This window comes from Medicago truncatula, chromosome 1, assembly GCF_003473485.1.
Source record: "Medicago truncatula cultivar Jemalong A17 chromosome 1, MtrunA17r5.0-ANR, whole genome shotgun sequence".
Classification (NCBI taxonomy): domain Eukaryota; kingdom Viridiplantae; phylum Streptophyta; class Magnoliopsida; order Fabales; family Fabaceae; genus Medicago; species Medicago truncatula.
Window position 1 is genome coordinate 41,759,986 of NC_053042.1, and position 24,896 is coordinate 41,784,881.

The following is a 24,896-nucleotide window of genomic DNA, read 5'->3' on the forward strand; positions in this document are numbered from 1 at the left end:
GAACACCAAAATAAAAAGTAGATACTTTGCTATGGATAGATAGTGATTGGAACATGGAAAATACTTGAGAAATTTAAAACTACAAAATAGAAGGATCTGATAAAAGCAAATGTTTGCAAGGTTCGGAAGCAATAAAAATAACTAAAAATAACACGGTGGATCTGATAAAAGAAATTGCTTGCAAGGTTCTGAAGCAATTAAATGAACATGGTCTAATCGTAAACAACATCGAGATAAATGAAATCATTCATTCCAGCCATCGGAGCTCCCAATCTGATTTTGACACCTTCACGCAGCCTGCGAGCCTCCACAAACCTCTTCCACTGCCCACCTATCCTGCAGTGTTCGTAAGGAAGAGTACGAAAAATTAAGTCACAGTCCCATACATTACCACAATCATCCACAATCTTCACATTGGTAGCAGAAGTATCCAGCATTTGCGCAACATTTCCTGCGTAAATGAGTATCTGCATAAACCAAAATGGAAGCAATCATAACTTAGTCAATAAGAAGCTAATTAAAAAACGATGTTTATCGGAAAAGTGTATCATACCAAAGCACCCTTTGTTACATCATATTGAGATAACTTTTTTCCGAAATCTATAATCATGTAATTGATACTATGACGATAAGAGAGAAGAGAAGTTTTGGGTTGGAGATGTTTGTTGAAAGTTGTGTGCACATTAGTTCTGTCAATAAGGAAATGCATGGGTGGATCAAAAACGGGATAGTTAATAATCTTGTGAAACCTATCAGTCAGCTTCATATCAAAATGTCCAACACCAACAAAAATCAGAGTAATCCAAGCTCCTAGACTAATCCCATAAAAGTCGCGAATTGCTTTCCATCCCTTTGTTAAAAAAAAGTCACCATTAATGCTATCGACTAAGACCTCAAATTGATTGCCCTTTGGATCAGTCAATGTTGCAAAGCGCCCAATCTGATCTCCAAAATCACTGCCGAACATTCTTGGCAAGCATACGGCACCCTGGTGCAAACAACAAAATTATTTTTTTATTATAACTGTTTTAAATTGGATCTATAAATATTTATCACACTATGGTAGGCAAGAGCTACCGTAATTTAAGAAAAAAGGACATTGAACTAATATGGATGATTAGGCAAATATGTGGCTTATGAACACTGGTTGATAGATGTGCCTCTTAATTTTAAAAAAATCAAGAGGTGATAAGAACATAACTATACAGCTAGCAAACAACACTATTCAACTACTCTAAAAGGTTAAGATGACTCAATTTCATGGTTTGCAAACAACACTACACATACTAAAATCATTATACATATAGCAAACAGCGCTATACATGTAGCAAACAACACTATACATATAGCAACCATTTATAATTTAGTTTCTAAGATGACTCAATTCCATGGTTTGCAAACAGCACTACACATATAAACAACATTATTAGTAACGTGACAAATAGGTGAGAACTAATATGTGGCTTATGAACAAATATTTAGTTTACGCAAACAACTATCTGTCAATTTTCATATAGCAACATTTATACAAAACAGCACAATATATATAATAAACACTTAGTTTCTAAAATAGAAGAAACATTTACGATATGCAAACAGCACAATAAATTTAGCAAACAACACTATTCAACAACTATCTGTTTATAATTTAAAAATAACATTATAGGTTGTTCGGTAGAACGAAGGTATACTCACAGTGTCGAAGTCGTACTCGACGATGTATGTTCTGTACTTTACTTGTAGCTTGTTGATTGCCTTGTCATATTCTGAAAGTGGGTTTTTGATTAAAGGACCTATAAAAAACAAAAGTGAAATTATTGTCATGTATATATGGCATAAGAAAAAATATAATTAGATTAAAGGAATATGTGTTAAAAAGTTTACCGGTTAGGCAGTGATAGGACAAAAGAGTCTCTATATTTATGCCGGCCATGTTTTCTAAAGGAATATGTGTGAAAAGAATAGGGTTAATAGTGATGAAAAGAAGAGAATCAAAGAAAAGAAAAAGGTATGTTAACTAACCAGGAGTGATGTTGCTTCTAGTATGTGGTGAAGCAAGAGAAAAGGAAGAACCGATTTCTTTTGTTGAAGAAAATAGGAGATTTGGTTATGAGTGTGATTTGGCAGATCTGTTGAAACAAAAAAATAGAACAAATAGAATAAGCCGATTTGTTGAAACAAATAAATAGAACAAATAAAATAAGTATTAAGGTCTGTTGAAACAAAAAAATAGAACAAATAAAATAAGCATTAAGGTTAAAACAGTAAATTAAGGCAATAGAGTTTCCATATTAGAAAATAGGATGTACAAATGGAAGGTGCATGAAAAAAAAAAAAAAACCAAATTGACATGACTTATTGAACAACATACAAACAAAATTTATAAGATTATTGCTAGATAAAAAATAAAATAAAATCAAAGAAGATCTTCTACACACAAAGATTATTGAAAGCTAAACCTTGCCAACAGTAGGAAAAGGCAAGGCAATAACCCTCCGCTTAATTTTTATTTCCTTGCTTGCATTGTAACTTCAGACTCTCTTCGACTAATATGTGACATTAGAAAACTTGGCTGCAATTTAGAATTTACATTTTGCATGTCAAACAACCAATGATGGAACTAAACAAAATGTACAAATGGAAGGTGTATGAAAAAAAAAAACAGAACCAAATTGACATGACTTATTGAACAACATAGGAACAAAATTTATAAGATTATTGCTTTCGCATTTGACTTACTTTATAGATTTAAAGAGTGAATATGATTATCCCTCGGTAAGAAATCACACTTCCCTTGTTTCTGCATCTGTCATTCAATCATCAAATGAACATATATTCAAATGACCAAGATATAATCAGGGCTTACACATGAGCAAGATATAATCAGGGCTTACGGGTTTAGGTTACCAAATGGGCATAAAATCAATTGAATGAAGCTTAATGCATAAACTACAACTAAACAAAACTCACCATGATGAAGCTATTCAATATTGTGCTCTCCACATTGGAACACATAAAATGGTTCATGATTGTTATCAAGAGCCAACTCTCAAATGGTTTTACAGCTCCTAAAATCTCAGCAATTTCAGTATACTTTATAGTCACCATTAATTGCTGAAGGGTTTGACGTTGATTACCTAGAAATTTAGCAAATACACACAGAGAAAATAAATTAAATACATACAAATTTCTAAGGCTTATTTTTCCATACCTTTAAGTAGTTTATGCAAACAACTATCTGTCAATTTTCATTCGTAGCTTTCCTTTCATGAAAACACAAATTTATGATGATAAAACACAAAATCAAAAGGTAAATTAGTGATTGCATAAGAAATTAGAGAGATAGAGAGATGAACCTATGAGAAGAACCTCAGCCAAATTAGAGAGATAGAGAGATGAACACAAAACCCCGTCGTCATACTCCTCCGCCGTTGTCAATTTTCATTCGTAGCTTTGCTTTCATGAAAACACAAATTTATGATGATAAAACACAAAATCAAAAGGTAAATTAGTGATTGCATAAGAAATTAAAGAGATAGAGAGATGAACCTATGAGAAGAACCTCAGCCAAATTAGAGAGATAGAGAGATGAACGCAAAACCCCGTCGTCATACTCCTCCGCCGTTGTCAATTTTCATTCGTAGCTTTCCTTTCATGAAAACACAAATTTATGATGATAAAACACAAAATCAAAAGGTAAATTAGTGATTGCATAGGAAATTAGAGAGATAGAGAGATGAACCTATGAGAAGAACCTCAGCCAAATTAGAGAGATAGAGAGATGAACGCAAAAAAAAAACTAAATTGAGTGGGAGGATTGAGTGGGAGATGAAAATTTTGGGGGTTAGGTTTAGGATTGAGTGGGAGATGAAAATTTTGGGGGTTAGGTTTAGGATTGAGTGGGAGATGAAAATTTTGGGGGTTAGGTTTAGGATTGAGTGGGAGATGAAAATTGAGTGGGAGGACTGAGTGTGATAAACTAAATTTTGGGGGAGATGAGAGTTGATCGGGTGTGAGAAAAAGGGAGAGAGGTGTGAGAAGATTAGGTGTGAGCTAGGGTTAAAACGGTAAAATTAAGGCATTAGGGTTAGGTTAAAATTAGGGCAACAATAAGCTTACTTGTTAACTTTAATATATAAGAAGATATATATATACAATTGAATTGAATAAAACTAGATTGATATTCATAAGCAATATAGTTTCACAACCACATGTTTCAAACATGATTACATCAGATTCATCTCAGACCTAATCTCTAAGAGATTTAACTACTCATTGTATGGATTAAAAATAACAACATCAATTGAAGCATAAAAACATACATAAACTGACTATGAGTTGGAAGGAATGGCCACCTCTTCAGTCTTTTGCTCTCAAAATTACGCTTCAGATCTCCTAAATTCAGAACCCTTATTTCTGAAAACAATTAAGCATAAACAGGAAACATATGCATCCAAAATCATGACACGATTTGATAAAATCGTGATACGTTTTTTCATTGAAGTCCCCAGGATTCTCCAAAATCAATTTCACAATCGTGTCACGATTATGCCATCATGACACGATTTTATCGGCGGAGATACTCTTCAAATTTGGTCAGGAAATCGTGACACGATGCCTAAATCGTGTCACAACAGTAATTTCAAAATCTTTAAGTTTTCCTGCTTTTTATACCTTCAGGCTGTCTCAAACTTCTACAGACTCAATATAAATAGCGAAAAGTAGTCTAAAAATTACGTAATAATAGGACGTCATCAATATTAACTATTAATGGTATATAAAACATATTGTTGTCACTTGTGACGGAAGGAATAGTCAATGGCTGAATGATATTAATACACTCATTCAATTATGGTGAATGATATTAACTTAATAGATTGATAAACTATTCATACCAAAAGGGTTATATCCATTGATAAGTTGTGAAGAATTTAACCATAGATAATCTCTTAACCATCCCATCAAATAGGTAGAAGATTCATTAAATTGTGAAACATTACCCTGCCATAATGTAATGTGCTTCCAATGCCAATAAAAAGTAACCCATCCAATGGTATTTAACATCCAGAAAATTGCCAAATAAAATGCGTCCCAAGCCGAAATATCACAAGTACCACCTCGTCTCGGACCATCGCAAGGAAAACTATAACCAAAATCCTTTTTATCCGGCATTAACTTGGAACCGCGTGCATCCAGAGCACCTTTTACTAAGATCAATGTAGTTGTATGTAAACCAAGAGCAATAGCATGATGAACCAAGAAGTCTCCAGGGCCTATTGTTAAGAATAGAGAATTACTATTCTCATTAATAGCATTTAACCAACCAGGAAACCATATGCTTCGCCCCGCACTGAGCGCCGGACTATTCGTTGAAGATAAAAGTACATCGTACCCATATGAAGTTTTACCATGAGCAGATTGTATCCATTGGGGCAAATATAGGTTCGATCAAGATTATGAGCCTTGATCAGACTCTATCATATCCTACATGAATAGGCTCCGTAATATCCAGTAATATAAGTTAAGTAATGTGATATAATCCGGATTATGTCTTCTGTATTTCACTTAACTTAATAGTATGGAAATGCAGTCTTTTACAAGGAACATACGTAAAATCAGAAAGATTACCGGTATATATAGTCTTTTACAAGGAACATTATTGGATGAGTGAGAAATAAAATAGTGTAGCCTTAGCTTAAACATTCTGCATTAGTCCCACCTTTATACCTTTAAATCGGTGGTGATTAAGCTCTCTTTTAACTATCTTCCATCACCTCATTAATCATCATACATCCATTTTCACAACATAACACGTTACATATATCCTCCAAAGTGAACAAAGACAGGTAAACATCATAGAATTTCAAAACATAAGGTATCCACGTACTATATGACCAGCAATTTTTGGAGTTTTGTTTTGTCTTGTCATTTTTTTTTTTTTGATTCAGATCCCAAAAACAAAACAAAAGTGAAATCAGTATTGTACATCCTCTTGTGTTTCAGGATGGAATTGCAACCATCTATATTTGTATAAGATTCTACTTTTCCTCAAGGAATCATAAAGAGTTCCTTTTTGATGGTTTCATAACCGATTGTTTTTAGCTTTCAGTCTTTAGTCTCAAGAATCACCTTTTTCAAAAGTACTCTTACTATTGCTTTCTTGTCCTTTGTAAGATCTTAATACAGAGAATTTAATATTTATCAAATCTTCAAAGTATTATAATTAATTACAAGATGATTAAATAAGATTATTTGAGATATTTTGTTGTTTCATAGGAAAAAAAGAGTACATGTTTTCAATAGAATACACGATTGTTTCTGTAAAATATTATTTTCCACTTGGATTTGTTTTTATAGTCCTCTATCAATTATGATTTGCTAAGTAATTTCTATATATCTTCTCTTATAGATAACTTTTTTAATCTTCACTTACCTTTTGGACATTTGGTATATTCTATTAATGTTCCAAAGTAAAGCTAGAACTGCTGGCAGTCAATGCTGAAGAATAAACAATCAATTGGTTGAATGTTACAGAATCAGCTTCCAAACAAATAGGCAATTTTACCAACGCTATCTTATAATTCAAAAAGGTAAAGGAAAATGAGAAATGGTCTTTGATTCAAGAATCAGTGGCATTAATTGTTCATCTCATAAGTGTAGTAAAAAGTGAGCAACAGTTTCATAATCTTGATTCCATTAAATATGATATTAATCCCTGTAATTTGGGTCGGTTTTGAATTTCGTCCCTGTAAAAAAAAACTTTGAATTACATCCCTATAAAAAAAAATTGTTTTGAAAAAGGTCCCTGGCCCCACATTTTTTATGATATGGTATGTTTTTGCCACGTGGCAGTTGTTGACTGTGCAACATAATATTAAATTTTTTAAATTTTAAAATATAAAAAAAATAAAAATAATTTTCTGAAATTATTTTTATTATATAATTTTCAAATTTTTTTTTTTAAATTATAAAATCTGAAATTTCTGAAAAAAAATGAAATGATTTTTTTAATTTTTTTAAAACATGAAGAAAAAAATATAATTTTCAAATTAAAAAAATTAATGGTCGAAAATTAATTTTAACAGTTTTTTTTCGAATTTTTTAAATGATTTTTGAATTTATTTTCATATTTTTTTAATTTACAAAAATAATTTTCAAAACTTTAAAAATAATTTTAATTTTTTAATTACGTGGCTGCCACGTGGCAGAAGTTGCACAGTCAGCAACTACCACGTGGCAAAACCCATGCCATATCATCAAAAATGTGGGGCCAGGGACCTTTTTCAAACAAAAAAAAATTTACAGGGAAGTTTTTCAAACTTTTTTTTTTACAGGGACGAAAATCAAAACGGATCCAAATTACGGGGACGAAAATGATATTTAAGCCTATAAAATATGTTGCCACTATGAAGAAGATAAGCACCTTTCACAGTATTGTATAGGAGAATTTCTTTCTTGAGTTCAAGCACCTTTTACAAAATATCAATTTAGACTCTTAAATTGAAATATATTAATCAATTTAGTCATTTTCTTAAATTTTGCACCATGGTTTTAACGAGTATATGCTTGTTTAGATGAAGCAAAAACAATTTAAGTCAATATATATATGTCTTTTATTTTTTATCAATGGAGGGACTAAATTGAATGATATTTTCGATTTAAGGGACTAAATTTCTACTTTGTAAATTCGAGTGGTTAAATTAACCGATCCTTAAATTTAAATGACTAAAATGTCACTACAAGAAACTGACATTTAGTGACAGCCAAAAACCGTAGGTAAATGTCTTCTAGCCATAGGTATAGGCCAAAATACCTATACCAATATAAATGAAGTTAGGCAAAAAAAAACTATCGGGCCACAGAAAATGCACCTTTTCCAAAGTTGAATCATAATTTACAGTTCCATGTGATCTTGTTTAAACCATAGGAATATTGGAGACACCCCAGTGGTTTGAATCAGATTCCTTTGTCTAAGTTTAACAAAAAGGTTGTTTATAATTAGTACTATATAAATATAGACCCCCTAGCTTTCAATTTGTAGCACAACACAAGCACTTCTTTCCTTCAATACTACTTTCTAGTCACTAAGGCTAATTAATATTCTCATTCTCACCAACCAAAGAGTCTACCACCCTCTACCTCAGTAGTAAAATGGGAGGAAACAACAATCAAAGGAAGTCATCTAAATCATCATCATTCAGGTCAGTTTTCAACATATTCAAATCTAGCAGTAACAAGCAAAGAGGAGGAGGAGGGTATTATTATGATAATGCTTCATATGATAACAAAGTGTGGCCAAGTGATGAAGACAGAGGTAGTTGGGGTGTAGCTGATCCTGTTATTGACATGAGAGCTACAGCATTCATTGCTCAATACAAGAAACGTATTTCTGAATCTCAAATTCATTGCCAAGGTCAACCTGATCAGTAGGATATACGAACATTATTTTCTGTTTATCCATTTTTAATTTGTTTGTGCCTCTCTGTTGTAAATGGTCACTATTGATTATCATTTGTAAACTATGATAAATAATGTTTAATATGAATAATATTTCATGTTTATTCTCTCTTAATGTCTTTTACTTCGAACATCATAATATTCTATTGTAGAAAACAGTGCAAAGTATTCAGATAAAATGTTACCTTTTTTTTTTTGCTAAGGGACTTCAATAAAGAGAACAATTAACAAAACATAAATTTTGGTTGTGGTCCTGGTTGCAGTCATGACTCTCCGCTACTATTGCTATTATGAACATCGTGGATGTTGTAATTAATGTGTATATTGTAGTCTTTGCAGTGTGAAATTTTATATCTGCTATTCCCTCCAAACTCTCAAGTTTCCCTTTTTGCAAACTGACTATCTCTTGATATTCACTCATTAAAATTTCCTTTAATCTATGAATAAAAAAATATATGGTTATCAAAACACGATTTATACAAGACTACGAAGCTTTGTTGCAACATAACCATTTGTTGTGTGTCATTGGCTCGCCGAACTGCGGATTTTTCAGTAATTTTGAAAAACAATGTAATTGCAAATATTGCTGCAACAATTCAAGAGTGCATAGATTAGATTGGGTTTCTTCCAACTTAGCTTTATAGTTCTACCCAAATTGAACGATTACACTATGCAGTTGAGCGTTACAGGATATTTGTTTGACCCAAAAATTTTAAAAAATTGATACAACAACAAACATTGTAGCAAACATCATATGTTGCAATACAAAATTTTAAGCTAACAATGTTGACATGCGAGTAGTAAATTTTTAGGTGCAATACAAAAAATAGTCGAGTTATTTATCTGAAAGGATATTTTTTGTTTTACCAAAATAGTATACATTTAAAAAAAAATCACCCAAATGGGGTAAGTCGTGACTGGCACCTTTCCCCGTTCCCTTCTCCTTATCTTCACTCCTTTGCATATTCTTTAAAAATCAGTATTTTTCAATACAAGAAACTAAGTACTTATTATGTTTCTTTCATATAGCATATCCAAAGTCAAATATTACTTGAAATTGGAATAGGTTGTTGATAAATCTTAATGCGGAGAACTAGAATCTTGAGGTGAATAGCATGGTATTTGTCTAAGGAAAACAACATTAACTTATATGTATAGGTCACAAATGCATGGTAGGGCAACATGCCAGTTTTTTTTTTAAACGAAAAAAAAAAAGAGTGCAAATGCATCATATGAAAAACCAAGACATTTCAACTACATTGACGCCTCTTGGCTGCGACCTATCATTTGCCACACTCTATAAATATTCTTAAAATAAAAAGAAAGATGTGAAAGCACTTGAGAGGACTAAACCAAAACCAAGGCAGAATAACCAAGAGAGCTCATCATCTACCTCAATGAAAATCTTGTCTAGAAAACCAAGAGAGATAAAGCAAACAACAACAAAACCAATAAGGAGGAGAAACCTAATCTATTTCAATTTAAAGAATCTAAAAAGCAATACGGAGTACAATAATCGATCATAAGGCCAACAAAGTAATTTTGTCTATACACTAGTTGCCCTCTCTAAATTTCTGAGAAATGTAAAACTGCATGTTTTTAGTTAATTTCGCACAATTCAGGCATTTATTCTTTAGGTGCCAAACAACAAAACTAGAATTTCCGAAAGACATAGTAACTAGCTCAGAGTCAATCTCTAACAAAGTTTAATCCAATTCTTCTGATAAGCTATCTCAATAGTATTCAGTAGCTTATGAAGCTCAACTTGAAAAGCCATAGTGATATGCCGATTGACAACAACTCCACTTAAAAAATTAGCATTTTTAATTTATCCCCGAAAATCTCACTACAAGCTGTAGGGTCTGGATAGCCCTTAGCAGTACCATGGTCTATGTTACAGTACTTGACTTAGTTAAGGATGGGGGGCTGCCACAACACCTCCTAAATGCTAGAAACCGCCAGAAAAGTGTATAGCGGCGGCTAAAACCGCCAGTACATCCAAATTTTAGCCACCGGTAAATACACATTTTTTTGTAGTGTAGTATTAATTAATATTGTTAATTACCTTTCATATCATTGTGAAGCCAATCAACAAGAGTCACACGCTTAAATATTCAAATTGTTTGTAATTTGACAAAGCTTGGACTCACTAATTCAGATCATGTTGCGTCAAAAAATAAAAACCAGTTAACGTTAAATCGATTAAAAATACCCGAATTTGATGTGCCGGGTATAATCGTTCCTCGTGCTTTACGAAATATTTCTAACTAAACGTTGGATTATATGACTTTTTTCTTATATGATATTAGGGTTAAAGAAAGTAGTACGTAGTTTAATTGAATGTGTTGAGAAACAAAACTGATATATGAGTAAATTGGAACAAAGTAATATATATTCAGTCGGGTTGGAAGTACCTTCACTCAAATTAAACTATATGTCCATTGATTATTTTAAGTTTTAATCAAATATATTATATATACAATCATATATTAAATACGTAGACAAAAATTAGAGGCATAAACGTGTAATATGGTAACCATAAAAAATTGCTAATTAAGGCCATTGCAATATATTGAACTGAACACACAAATATATAGGAAAATGTTACATGAACACCCTTTATTTCTACACCCCATTGTACATCCTATGTATTAGGGATATTTTTGTAAGTTCATCTCACAACCACACTTTATCTTCTATTTGTGTGGGTCCAGGTTGCCACGTGTCAGAATTTTGTGTGGATGTAAAGGGTGTATTGCCACATGGGGTGGTACATGTATCATCACTCAATATATAATACATACAGAAGGATGAACTAGTGCATTATATATATGTACAAGACCATGCAAACATGGTAGTATATATTATTATTTGAACTCATGAACTTATAGTGCAGAAGCAAATAATATTAACGCAATATAATAAATGATAATCTCTAGAAATAAACGACGAAATATATACATATGGTACGTATATAGATATTATGCATACTAGAGAGCCGGATCAACTTGATAGCTATCGGATTCTGAAATGCGATTCTTGCATTTGCGGATGAAATCTTCAGCTCTCCTGTTAATGTTAGGCTCAGCAACACCCCAGTTACCTTTGTCTTCATCGCTAGGCCATGTCTTGCGTCCGCAATCATCATAGTACCCTGATCTATACTTATTTTTAGATGTGAAGCAATTGAAAATTGAGAAGAAACTTGTGGAAGACTTGTTCCGCCTATTACCACCTCCCATGATGATTAATGGCTAAGTTTTTTGCTAGAAGTGATTGTCTTGTTTTTCAAATGACAAGGAAATATCTCTTATTTATATACAATGATAGTAATCGAGGAGGCTTGAATTGCATTGTGAAATTAAGAATCTAATAAAGGAGTGGTAATTAGACCAATGTAAATGGTTCAAATCATGCTGAGTTGGCAGGGTTGTAACAACTTTGTCAAGGCACTTTTTCTATGGATCACTAGTTTCATACATGAGAGAATTCACGTTAGTTATATTATGGGGACTTTTCCACTTCTAATTCAGAAGTACCTAAACTATATATGCACGATTATTGTTTAGTACGTATTTTAGAAATTAGAATAGAATTACGCATGAAAATACTTAATGTTATACTGAATTTTAAAAACAACAACTAAATAAACAAAAAAAATCTACAAATGCGATAATAAAAAAAGGAGCGGATGTTGAAAAACATAAATCAAAAACATTTTTTAAATCTTAAAAGATTGAGAAATAAAGCATTAGCATGCAACACTACTTACTCCGATAATGAATTCATGCTCAATAGAAGGAACACTGTAAGAACAGAAAAAGTAGGGGGATTGCATAAAATCTCCAATCTGAAATTGCCACCTAGCCTAGGCGATCAATATTTACTAATTAAAAATCTCAAGGGCCTATCTCAATGTTAACGGAGGAAACTACAAACATTATTAATCACAATAAATCGCAATGTATTACAACAGAACCATACCTGCTAATGCAGTATTAACCACAAAATATATACTAATTAAAAAAATTAAAAATTTGGGGCATAAAGCAAGGGTTTTACTGGCCTAAAGGTTAAGACGGCCTACACCTAGCATTGGTTGCTAACTGTATTCAACTAACTTTTCTTTCTCTAGCTAGTCGATAATAAGGCTTAAGAATTTTCTGTCTTTTTTATAAGATTGTTCTTTCAAATTTTCAAAAGTATTATTCGGTTTAAATATGATTTTGGTTCCTCTAAATATATCAATTTTTTTTTTTAGTCCCTTAAAAGAAATTCTTCAAGGGTAGTCCCTTTAAATTTTATATTGCCAATTTTACAAAAGTTCGTGTTGCATGTTTCAAGTACTTCTTTTCATGAAATATCATTGATAATATCTCAAATATTAACCCATTTGGGTTGGCCTGGTGGTATTGACTTGAAACCTGAAAGTGTGATCCTCCTCAAAGTTTCAAGTTCGATTCTCCCTTGATGCCAATTTAGATGGGCTAGTTTAACTTCTTAAAAAAAAAATAATACCTCAAAAATAATTGTTAATATGATAACTATTTATCATTGATAAATTAATTTGCTATTTAGTCCGGTGATCGTATATTTAATGACAGAGTCGGTAGCAAGAAAAGAGTAAAGGTGAGGCTGAAAATAAGAAACATTTTTAAAATATGGTATTGAAACTCATTAAAAACATATGAACAAGAAAACATGCTAAACATACATATTGTGCCTTAAAGAAACCACAAATCCATTTCATGGATGTCTGTTCTCTGCCGGATTCCTAGAGCTGTCATTCACTTAACTCTTGGGAGGAATATTAGTAGTACTAATGACTGGTCATTTATTGTTTCCTTAATTAAGATTAATGAGGAGTTTTAAAAATCACTAAAATGTAGGAGATGCACACAAGTGTCGTGTCCATATATTGATATAGCAAAGGAAATAATGCATTATTATTTGAAGAATCAAACATTGGTGTTACTTTGACAAAAATTCAAAAGTGCAACTTGTTTGAAAAGGGGATCAATTAAACAAGTTGATCAAGTTCTTTAGTAAACCAAGTAATTAAACAAAGAAAATTTTCTCTCAGTAATTTAGATAAAGTTTAAGAAAAATGATGCAAAAGGGACTATTCTGAACCAAAAGAATGGCCCAAAAACCACACTCTCCGGTGGATGAGAAAGAAAAAAGAGAGTAGAGGAAGGTTGAGAGAGATGGCAAGGTTAGAAGAGTGGCTGTAAAAAAAAAAAAAAAAAAAAAAAACTTGTATTCCTTTATAGAAGTTGAAGGAGAGAAAATTGTATAACTCTTTGATTAATAATGATGATTTTGTGTCTATTTTGGTGAACATTTGAAAAGGTTATTTTTTTTTTTTTTTATAAAATTAAGTTGGTTAAAATTGAATGTAAAATGAGGAAATTACATATTAGGATGTTATTGTTCCAAAAGCAAGTTTATTTTTTATAAAATTTTCAGCTTAACCCAAAAATATATTTTTTTTATCACTTTCAGCCTAAACGATGTATTCTGGAAAAGTAATTTTTGTCTTATTATTAAAATTTGGGGTGTAGTTGAGACATCTTGTAAAATTGGTTTGTAAGGTAAGGACAACTCAATTTATAAACATATTGTTTGGTCCGTTCACAACCAAAATCGAGGTTGATTCAACTAGACGAATTAACCATAATTTTTAACTTGAATTAAATTAATTAGCTCAGTTGGTAGGGATATTGCATATTATATGCAGGAGCCGGGGTTCGAACCCCGGACACTCCACTTCTCCACAATTAAATTGTGTGAGCTCTAGCCATTAGGCTACTTGACCAAAAAAAAAAATTAAGAAAATGCTATGGTCACACCCACTAACACTCTCTTTTAACACATCCAATAAAAATTAACCATGTGTCTCATTTTTTTAATTCAATTTACTTGTAACCTGCTTATCCTGTTTCTAAAAGTTTATTTTTTTTTTTCTTCTCAAAATTTACGACACTTCTACTCCCATTATCAAACATCTATTTTCTTTTCCAGGACAACAAATTGGAATTTCTCAATTTGAAAAATCCCAAATCTGCCGTGTGAATGTCTATCTTCAAATTAAATATCCTTGGTAAGAAAATTAGCCCATGCTTATAATCTTCCCCCAATTTATGATGCACATACCGATTCTGGTTTCACCAACTATCTTCTTTTTCTTTTTTCTCTTTCTCTCCAAAAAAAAAAAATCAAACCTTTAGAAACAGGATAAGCAGGTTACAAGTAAATTGAATTAAAAAAATGGGACACATGGCTAATTTTTATTGGGTGTGTTAAAAGAGAGTGTTAGTGAGTGTGACCCTAGCATTTAGGAAGTTTTTTTCTTCTTAAATTATAAGTAGCTTTACAATATCAATAAAATATTAATGTTACTTTTTCTATTATAATCTTAGTTATCTCTATTACTCTCTCTTCTATCAATTCTTTAATTTATCATTCTCATACCATTTATTAAGGGCAATTTTGTAAAACAACTCATAATATCTATTTTCTATATAAAATTAATTATATTTCTTAATACGTGTGAAATGCCTCAAACATCTTATAATTTGGGACTGAAGAAGTAATAAATATATTTTGGGATAAATAGGTTTTTTTTGTTTCTATATAAATATATCAAATTTCGAGGGTAACCTTGACGCAACTGGTAAAGTTGTTGTCATGTGACTGAAAGGTCACGGGTTCAAGTCCTGGAAACAGCCTCTTGTGTAAAACAGAGTAAGACTGCGTACAATACACCAAATAGTGGGACCCCTTCCCGGACCCTGCATATGCAGGAGCTCCAGTGCACCGGGTTGCCCTATAAATATATGAAATTTCATTTTTAATCCTTCTAAAAAAAAAATTCTTCAAACATATTGATCCTCCAAATGTACTTCAGTCAACTTTTTTCGTCCCTGCTTTTATGTCAATCCACGTGTATCTTAAAAATTTTGAATTATGTTTTGCTTTCATGCTTAGTAAATTATAGAAATCTCTTGCAAAAGTTTAAATTATTTTAACAATGGATGAATTAAATATGAATTTTTATGTTTTAGTGCTTAAAAAAATCATTTTTAAGTAATCTTCGGTTAAAAAAATCTATTTTTTTTATAAAGGTTCTTAAAATATTCTAAACATACCTACAAAAACTCATTAAAAAAATATGAAAGATGCATATATATATATATATGATCTGACTTAAAAACAAGGACAAACATTGTTGATTGAAAATATTTTGAGGATCAATGTTTGAAGAAATTTTTTGGAAGAACTATAATTAAATTTGAGATATTATAGGGCCAGAATTTTTATTTAACTCAAATATTTACGCATCTAGAGTTACTATCCAGCTATGATGCATGGACCAAATGGTTAAGGGGTTTAAATAATATATGTATTTCAAAAAGCTTCATGACTTTATGTTATACTATTGAGTTTTGACTGGTCTATAACTTATTCTCCAACCAAACATTGTTTAAGTGTTAGCCAGCTTGTGGAATCATACATGTTTCAACAAATAGAGGATTGAGTTTGTTTCCTGAAGAGTCATGTTTTTGTACGTCCTTTTTTATGTTTAAATTTTACAAAAGTCCCTTTACTTATTATTTTTTAACTATCTTTATTCCTTCAGTATCTACCCGTTTCGTCTTCCTATTTTTGGTAATTCAAACTTGGAAATGTCAATGGAGGTAGGAAAATTTAAAAAGAACTCCACAAACCCAAAATATTCAGAAATTGGAGCAACTGTGATCACAATTGGTAATACTATGTGATCAATCATTGTGTTCTTTACACCTTCACACTTTGGGCTGAACTGTTGTAAGGTGAGGACTACGCACCACTTATACACATGTTCCCGGTCATATTTCAATGAGGTACTCTTAACATACCCTCACCACAAAAGATTGACTTGAACCTGTGACATTTCAGTCACATGACAACAACTTCACCGGTTGCGCCAAGGTTACCCCTCAAAAGGAATAGTCAATGATTAAATGATATTAATACACTCATTCAATTATGGTGGCTGATGGATCATGGAAAATACATAAAATCAGAAAGATTATTGGTATATATAGTCTTTTACAAAGAACATTATTGGATGAGTGAGAATTAAAATAGAGTAGCCTTAGCTTAAACATTCTGCATTAGACCCACCTTTATACCTTTAAATCGGTGGTGATGAACCTCTCTTTTAACTATCTTCCATCACCTCATTAATCATCATACATCCATTTTCACAACATAACACGTTACATGTATCCTCCAAAGTGAACAAAGACAAGTAAACATCATAGAATCTCAAAACATAAGGTATCCACGTACTATAACCAGTAATTTTTGGAGTTTTGTCTTGTCTTCGTATTTTTTTTTTTTGGATTCAGATTCCAAAAACAAAAAAGTTAAATCAGTATAGTACATCCTCTTGTGTTAGAGATTTTCAGGATGGAATTGCAACCATCTATATTTGTATAAGATTCTACTTTTTCTGAAGGAATCATAAATAATTCCTTTTGATGGTTTCATAACCGATTGTTTTTAGCTTTCAGTCTTTAGTCTCAAGAACCACCTTTTTCAAAAGTACTCTTACTATTGCTTTCTTGTCCTTTGTAAGATCTTAATACAGAGAATTTAATATTTATCAAATCTTCAAAGTATTATAATTAATTACAAGATGATTAAATAAGATTATTTGAGATATTTTGTTGTTGCATAATTCCGTTGTTTCATAGGAAAAAAAGAGTACTTGCTTTCAATAGAATACACAATTGTTTCTGTAAAATATTATTTTCAACATGGGTTTGTTTAAATTCTTTAACCAATTGTTTTTGTAGATAATTTTTTTTTAAAAATTTTCACTTATCTTTTGGCCATTTGGTATATTCTTTTAAAGTGTCAAAGTAAAGCCAGAACTGCTGGCAGTCAATGCTGAAGAATAAATAATCCATTGGCTGAATGTTACAGAATCTGCTTGCAAACAAATAAAAAAATTTACGGACGCTATATCCTATAATTGCAAAAGGTAAAGGAAAATGAGAAATGGTCTTTGATTCAAGAATCAGTGGCAGTAAAAAGTGAGCAACAGTGTCATAATCTTGACTCAATCAAATATAAAATATTTTGCCACTGTGAAGTAGATAAGCACCTTTCACAGTATTGCATCGGAGAATCTTGAACTGTGATCCTAAGCGGGGAACTTCTGCCTAGAATTCAAGTACCTCTTACGAAATATCAATTTAGGCCCTTAAATTGAAAATTATCAATCGATTTAGATGAAGTAAAAGACTATCATGTCTTTTTTTGGTTTTCGATGGAGGGACCAAATTGAATAATATTTTTCAATTTAAAGGACTAAATTGCTACTTCGTAAATTTGAGTGGCTAAAGTAACCGACCTTAAATTTAATGACTAAAATGGATATTTGAGACAAGGTCTAAAATTTGTTTATAAGACACTTCTTACCTTATAAGCTTTATAAGATTGAATTGATCCAATATAAAAATCAAATTTAGTAATAGCACCTTATCCAATTAAGGCCACCCACTATTTATATCCACATAACAAACTCAATATGTAGGGGTTGATGTGTATCGGTGAAAAACCTCGAATTCCACGTAGAATATAGATAAAACCCAATAGAAATTTATGATGCGTGTCACTACTCACCCCGATAAACATGCATCATTGAAAGAAAAACACAACCAAAACCAATCACATAACAAATCAAGTCAAGCAAAGAAACAATCGGGCCACATATATAAAATGTACCTTTTGCAAAAGTTGTATCATAATTTACAGTTCCATGTGATCTTGTTTAAACCATGAATATTGGACTCACCCTAGTGGTTTGAATCAGATTCCTTTTGTCTTAGTTTAACAAAAAGGGTGTTTAGTTAGTAATAGTTAGTACTATATAAACTGAGACCCCCTAGCTTCCAAGTTTTAGCACAACATAACACACTTCCTTCATTCAATTGTTATCTAGTCATCACTCACCACTCTATACTAACTAGTGAAATGGGAGGAAACAATCAAAGGAAGTCTTCTAAATCATCATTCAGGTCTGTTTTCAACATTTTTAAATCTAGTAGTAACAAGCAAAGAGGTGGAGGAGAGTATTATGATCATGGTGCTTATGCTAACAAAGTATGGCCAAGTGATGAAGATAGAGGAAGTTGGGGTGTAGCTGATCCTGTTATTGACATGAGAGCTACAGCATTCATTGCTCAATACAAGAAACGAATTTCTGAATCTCAAATTCATTGCCAAGCTCAACCTGATCAGTAGGATACGAACAATCTTTTCTGTTAATCCATCCACTTTTAATTTGTTTATACCTCTGTTGTAATTAGTTATTGATTATCATTTGTGAACCATGCCAAGTAATGTAAATATGAATAACCTTTCAAGTTTATTCTCTCTTCACGTCTTTTGCTTCCATTAACGTAATTTAGTTTTAATTTAGAGAACAGTGCAAAGTATTCAGATTCCATTAGTGAGTTACTTATTTTTGCTAAGGATCTTCAATAAAGAGAATAATTACTAAAACACGAATTGTGGTTGCAATCAAGACCGCTACTATTGTGATTATGAACATTGTGGTTGTTATATTCCAGTCATTGCTGGAGATTTTTTTTTTATCTACTATCCCCCTCCAAAACCTAAAGTTTCCCTTGTTGCAACTCGCTATCTTTTGCTATTCTAAACTCTTCAAATTTTCTCTAATCTATGGAATAAAAAATGTTGATTTAAAAAAAAAAAAAAACTGTTTACATGAAGACTATGAAGGTTGTTGCCACACAATGCGGTTGCTGCATTGCTGATTTTTCAGTAATTTTGAAAACCAGTGTAATTGCAAATAGTGCTGCAACAATCCAAGAGTGATTGATGAGATCAGGTCTCTTAGCTTAACTGTAGGTTTTGTTTTCGAATTTTGCCTGGAGATGCAGGCGTTAAAAACTATTCAGAGCATGGTAGTCAAGATCCCGATCTTGCACCTACGTTAAAAACTTCTACCTACGACCACTAACTAATGGTAAAACTCAAATTTTAAACACACAATTCATAGTGATTGCTACAGCTGATAATAGCCGCAGGTAAAAGACGAAAATATATTCTCAAAATTTATCTTAACTTTTATCTACGGAAATATGACGGCTAGTGAAATATTTTGCATGTCACTCGATGTCAATTTCCCTTAAAAAATTAAAAAGCTAAGTCGTGGCTGCCGTCAACTATTTTGAGTAAAGAAAAATGGTAAGTCGATCATGGAAGCTACAAGTCTACAAATTACCCCATTTGGATAAAAAAAAAAATTAAATGTATGTCTATTCGTTTGTTAAAAAAAAAAAAATTCACATGAGAACAGTAAAAATTACAGAGAGAAAATCTTCTTTGCTAAATTACTTGGTTTACTAAATAACTTGAGCAACTTTTTTAATTGATTCCCTTTTCAAGCAAGTTGTACTTGTAAAACTTCCTCAGAGTAACACCAATGGTTTGATTCTTCAAATAATAATGCAAGATTTCCTTTGCTATATCAATTATGGACACGACACTTGTGTGCATCTCCTGCATTTTAGTGATTTCCAAAATTCCTCATTAATTTTATGGCAACAACAAATGGCTAGTAATTAGTACTACTAATATTCCTCTCAAGAGTTAAGTGAATGACAGTTCTTGGAATCCTGCAGAGTACATACAGCCATGAAGTGAAGTGGGTCTGTTGTTTCTTTAAGGCACAATACGTATGTTTTGCATGTTTTGCATGTTTTCTTGTTGATATGTTTATAATGAGTTTCAAATTTCAACACCATATTTTTACGGCTTAACTGCATTTTTGACACCTTAACTTTTAAAAAGTTGCAATTTTGGTCCCTTAAAAAAAAGCAATTTTGACCCCTTTCATCCCAAAATTGCTGAGAAGACAGCCACATGAATTACTAGAGAAAGAAGAGTTAGCTGAAAAGTTAGTGGCGCGAAGCTACCGTTGATTCGTACAATTGGTCATGGACCTGAGAATTTAGTTAACATGGATGTAATCATTCCCACCACCTATTGAACATAAATTCATTTCCATCTAGAACTAGTTTTTCAACACTCTTCTGAATCTTGTCAACCTTATAGTTATGAAAGGAGTAGTGTTGCAAATACTTTTTTTCTCAATTTTTTAAGATTTATAAATATTGTGAATCTAGTTTTTCAAACCTGCTCGTTTTTTCTTATCGCATTTGTAGAAAATTTTTGTTTTTATTTAATTGTTGTTTTTAAAGTTTTATGTAACATTAACTATTATCTTGACAATTCTAATCTAATTCTAAAACATGTGCTAAACTATAATTGTGCACATAGATTAGGTTCTTGTGAATTAGAAGTGAAGAAGTCCCAATAATATAACTAACATGAATCTTGAGAAGAGAAGAAAAGTACAAAATCAAAACCAAGAATAATCAGTCAGTGTTTTTGGTAGAATTGTCTTATGTACGAAACTATCGGACTCGGACCACAGAAAATGTTCCTTGAGAAAGTTGTTGAAACCCTGCCAACTCAGCATGATTAATTTGAACCATTTATGTTAGTCTTTACCACTGCTTTATCAGATTCTTAATTTCACACTATGCAATTCAAACCTCCTTGATTATTATGATTGTATATAAATAAGAGATATTTCCTTGTCATTTGAAAAACAATACAATCGCTTCTAGCAAAAAACTTAGCCATTAATCACCATGGGAGATGGTAATAGGCAGAACAAGTCTTCTTCAGGTTTCTTCTCAATTTTCAATTGCTTCACATCTAAGAATAAGTCTAGGGCAGGATACTATGATGATTGTGGGCGCAAGACTTGGCCTAGCGATGAAGACAAAGGTAACTGGGGTGTTGCTGAGCCCAATATTAACAGGAGAGCTGAAGATTTCATCCGCAGATACAAGAATCGCATCTCAGAATCCGAACGTTATCAAGTTGATCCAGCGTCCTAGAATGCATAATGAGATAATACTATCAATCCCGATGGGCATATATTTCATTGTTGATTTAGTTCTCTAGATTAATATTTATTACGTAAATATTAATTGCTTCTACTATAAGTTCATAAGTTCAACTAATAATCATCAATTGTTGCATTGCCAACTTATATCTATAGTTGCACTTTGTTCTTCTTTTATGTAAATATATGAACTGTCAAAAAGATAAATGTTTCATACTATATGCTTTCAATATATTGCAAATGACCTTTAGCATGTTTTTATGGTTATATCATTATACAAATTATGCCTCTAAATTGTGTCTTATGTCTGTAATATATGTACGTTTATGTAATATATGATTGAAATCTAAAATTAAATCAATGGAGAAAGTTTAATTGGGTGAAGTAACTTCCGAAACGATCCGATAAACAATTTGTTTGAGCTTATTTTTTGGTGCAAGTTTATTTTTTTGAAGAAGTTAAACTAGCCCACTGAAATTGGCATCAGGGAGAATCGAAAGTAGGTTGCAAGCTTATAGCATTTCATTCATAATTATAGAGGTAATACAATTATTAATTACATCAAAAGTACTACAATAAGCATGTGGCAAAGTTGCTCGTGCAAGAACATGAGTGTTACCGTTCTTATTGTAATAAATAAATGTATGTAACTTTATTATAAAATCATGTTTAAAAGGAGGTGAAATCAATTTTGATGTCTTCCACGTGAATATCCAACACACACACACATGGAATTGGAAAGATCTCTTATTGAATTTTGTAAAATAAGCATGAAAGTAAAAAAAGAAAGGCTACCGTTGGCAAATGAATTATACCTTCTATGGCAAGTTAACATATAAACTCTTATTTTTTTTTAACTTTAGCTGCTATTAAGAAATTAAATAACTAGAGATTAATTAATGAGTTTGATAGAAATATGATATACGATAGAAAATTATGGTAAACGTTTGATCTATGTAGCCGATCATACTTAGTAGAATAAGATTTGACTATTGGTTGTTGGTTCGTAGCTGCTATAGAAGGCTACTTGCTATAGCAGATAAAATTCAAAAGGTTTGCCATTGAAACTCTTTTTAGTGCATATGATGGGCGCCTTGAAAGAAAAAGCAGTTTGTTTCACTTGATATGAGATTTCTATGAATAACATATTTAAGGTCACACGATGTGTCAAGTGAGATAATTTTCTTATACAAGAGTGAGAAGTGGGATGCAAATTCCTTTCACTCGGGGAAATTATACATTCACTTCACACATTCAGACTGTTTATAGAAATTGGAGTAACTGTTGGATACAAAAACATAATGTCTAGTGAAAAACTAGTCAGTAATAGAATAACAGAAAGGAGGTGAATGTACAGGTGCCGTCTTATAAGCATGTCATATAGGTGCCCAAAATATTTACTACTTAATCATGAAACTGAAATTTATATTTGAACTTACAAGGGTCTAGTTTTCTACCGAAATCTTATGCAATAAAGTAATGCACATAATGAAATCCATGCCAGTGAACATTTGAAATAGGAGTTTTAAGTTTTTTTGGAATGACCAACTTCCTATGCTCAGTCCGAAACATAAATTCACTTTCTTGGATTAATGTTAAATTTTTAAAAATTAAATAGCCAGACTGATATTATTTTAGTACGAAGTGCAAATTAAATATTTATGTTCAGTATGACTCATATTCATATTCGTTGATAAGTGGATAGATGCTCAAGCGTAACAAAATGAGTTAAGCTTATTTTTACAATGGGTTACAACCAGGAGGAATGGGGGGCGACACCATGCACTACGTTTCAAGGGTAAACTTGTAATATGGATAGTAGTATTGAATCACAATTTGTAGTTTGTAACCCTAAACATTGCATAATAGAAAAACCACAATGATCCCTTTGACATTAGAGGCGTAGGTACAAATGGCCAAACTTCATAATTAATCATTGTGTTGACTATGACTCAGGTACTTTGAAAGTGGGCAGGGTTGAAGGGGCAGAGGCCGTGAAACCTGACTTTGGCCTTGGCTCAAGCGGGTATCATTTAAGGGTAATTTTGTAATCTGAACCGTAGTATTTAAATACAAGGTGTAGACTATAAACCCTAATTTTTCACTGATATTACAAAGAAACTGAAGTAGCTATGTACTCGAAGACGTAGGCACATTATTGGCTGTATATGGTGACTTGTGACAGAAGGAATAGTCAATGACTGAATGATGTTCATTCAATCATGGTGGATGATGGATCATCGATAATATATAAAATCAGAAAGATTACTGGTATATATAATATAGTCTTTTACAAAGAACATTATTGGATGAGTGAGAAATAAAATAGAGTAGCCTTAGCTTAAACATTATGCATTAAACCCACCTTTATATCTGTGGTGTTTAAGCTCACTTTTAACTATCTTCCATCACTTCATTAATCATCATACATTCATCTTCACAGCACAATTACACGTTCCATGTACCCTCCAAAGTAAACAAGGACAGGTAAACATCAGAGTTTTGAAACATCATAGACTGACCAGCAATTTTTAGAGTTTTGTCTTGTCTTCAATTTTTATTTTTATTTTGGAATCGGAACCTAAAAAGAAAGAAAGTTAAATCAGTGAGTTACTCACTACTCAAGCCATACTCTTGTATTACAGATTTTGAAATGGAATAACAACCATCTATATTTGTGTAAGATTCTACTTTTTCTCAAGTAATTTTGAAGAGTTCCTTTTGATGGGTTCACAACCGATTATTTTTTTAAAGTACTCTTAGTATTGCTTTTCCGTCACTTCTCAGATGTCAATTCAGAGAATTTATTTTGTATAAAATCTTCAAAGTATTATAATTAATTACAAGATGTTTAAATAAGATTACTTGAGATATTTTGTTGTTTCTTAATTCTTTTTTTTTTGTTCCATTGGAAAAAAAGAGTACCTTTACTGCTTTCAACAGAATGCACATTTGTTCTAGTAAAATAGTATTTTCCATATGGATTTGTTTGAATTCTTTAGCCAGTTTCTCTCTCCCAATATTTTTTTCTTAAGTGAATTCTATATATTTTCTCCTTCAGATTTTTTGGACATTTGGTATATTCCTTTAATAAATTGCCAAAGTAAAGCCAGAACTTCTGGGAGAGTTTGAGTAAATGCTGAAGAATAAATAATCAACTGGCTGAATGTTACCAACGCTATCCTATACGTGCAAAAAGTATAGGAAAATGAAAAATGGACTAATGAATCATAAAGGTCTGTAGTGAAGAGTAAGCAACAATTTTATAGATGGTTGTAAACTATCAATTTAGTCCTCAAATTTACGAGATATCAATATAGACCGTTAAATTGAAAAATATCAATCAACTTAGACATGTTCTCAAATTTTGCACCACAGTTGTGAAGATGTTATTAATGTTTTAATGCAGCAAAATACTATTTAAGACAATATATGTTTT

General features: G+C 31.8%; 1 protein-coding gene across 9 annotated transcripts; it reads right to left on the minus strand.

Annotated features, from left to right (window-relative positions):
- Positions 1 to 42: 42 nt before the first annotated feature.
- On the minus strand, positions 43 to 4,024 carry LOC120577764 (uncharacterized). Of its 9 annotated transcripts, none has more exons than XM_039829707.1 (11): positions 3,743 to 4,024; positions 3,550 to 3,644; positions 3,357 to 3,451; positions 2,971 to 3,137; positions 2,740 to 2,806; positions 2,460 to 2,572; positions 2,023 to 2,129; positions 1,885 to 1,938; positions 1,696 to 1,793; positions 554 to 988; positions 43 to 467 (listed from the first exon to the last, which is right to left on the minus strand). In XM_039829707.1, exons 8-11 carry the CDS (start codon positions 1,931 to 1,933, stop codon positions 213 to 215), a joined length of 837 nt encoding a protein of 278 aa, XP_039685641.1. In that variant the 5' UTR covers positions 1,934 to 1,938; positions 2,023 to 2,129; positions 2,460 to 2,572; positions 2,740 to 2,806; positions 2,971 to 3,137; positions 3,357 to 3,451; positions 3,550 to 3,644; positions 3,743 to 4,024; the 3' UTR covers positions 43 to 212. The 9 variants fall into 9 exon arrangements, with proteins under 9 accessions (XP_039685641.1, XP_039685643.1, XP_039685645.1 ...); XM_039829709.1 differs by having other exon boundaries at positions 3,357 to 3,456; XM_039829711.1 differs by having other exon boundaries at positions 2,971 to 3,068; positions 3,357 to 3,644.
- Positions 4,025 to 24,896: the final 20,872 nt, after the last annotated feature.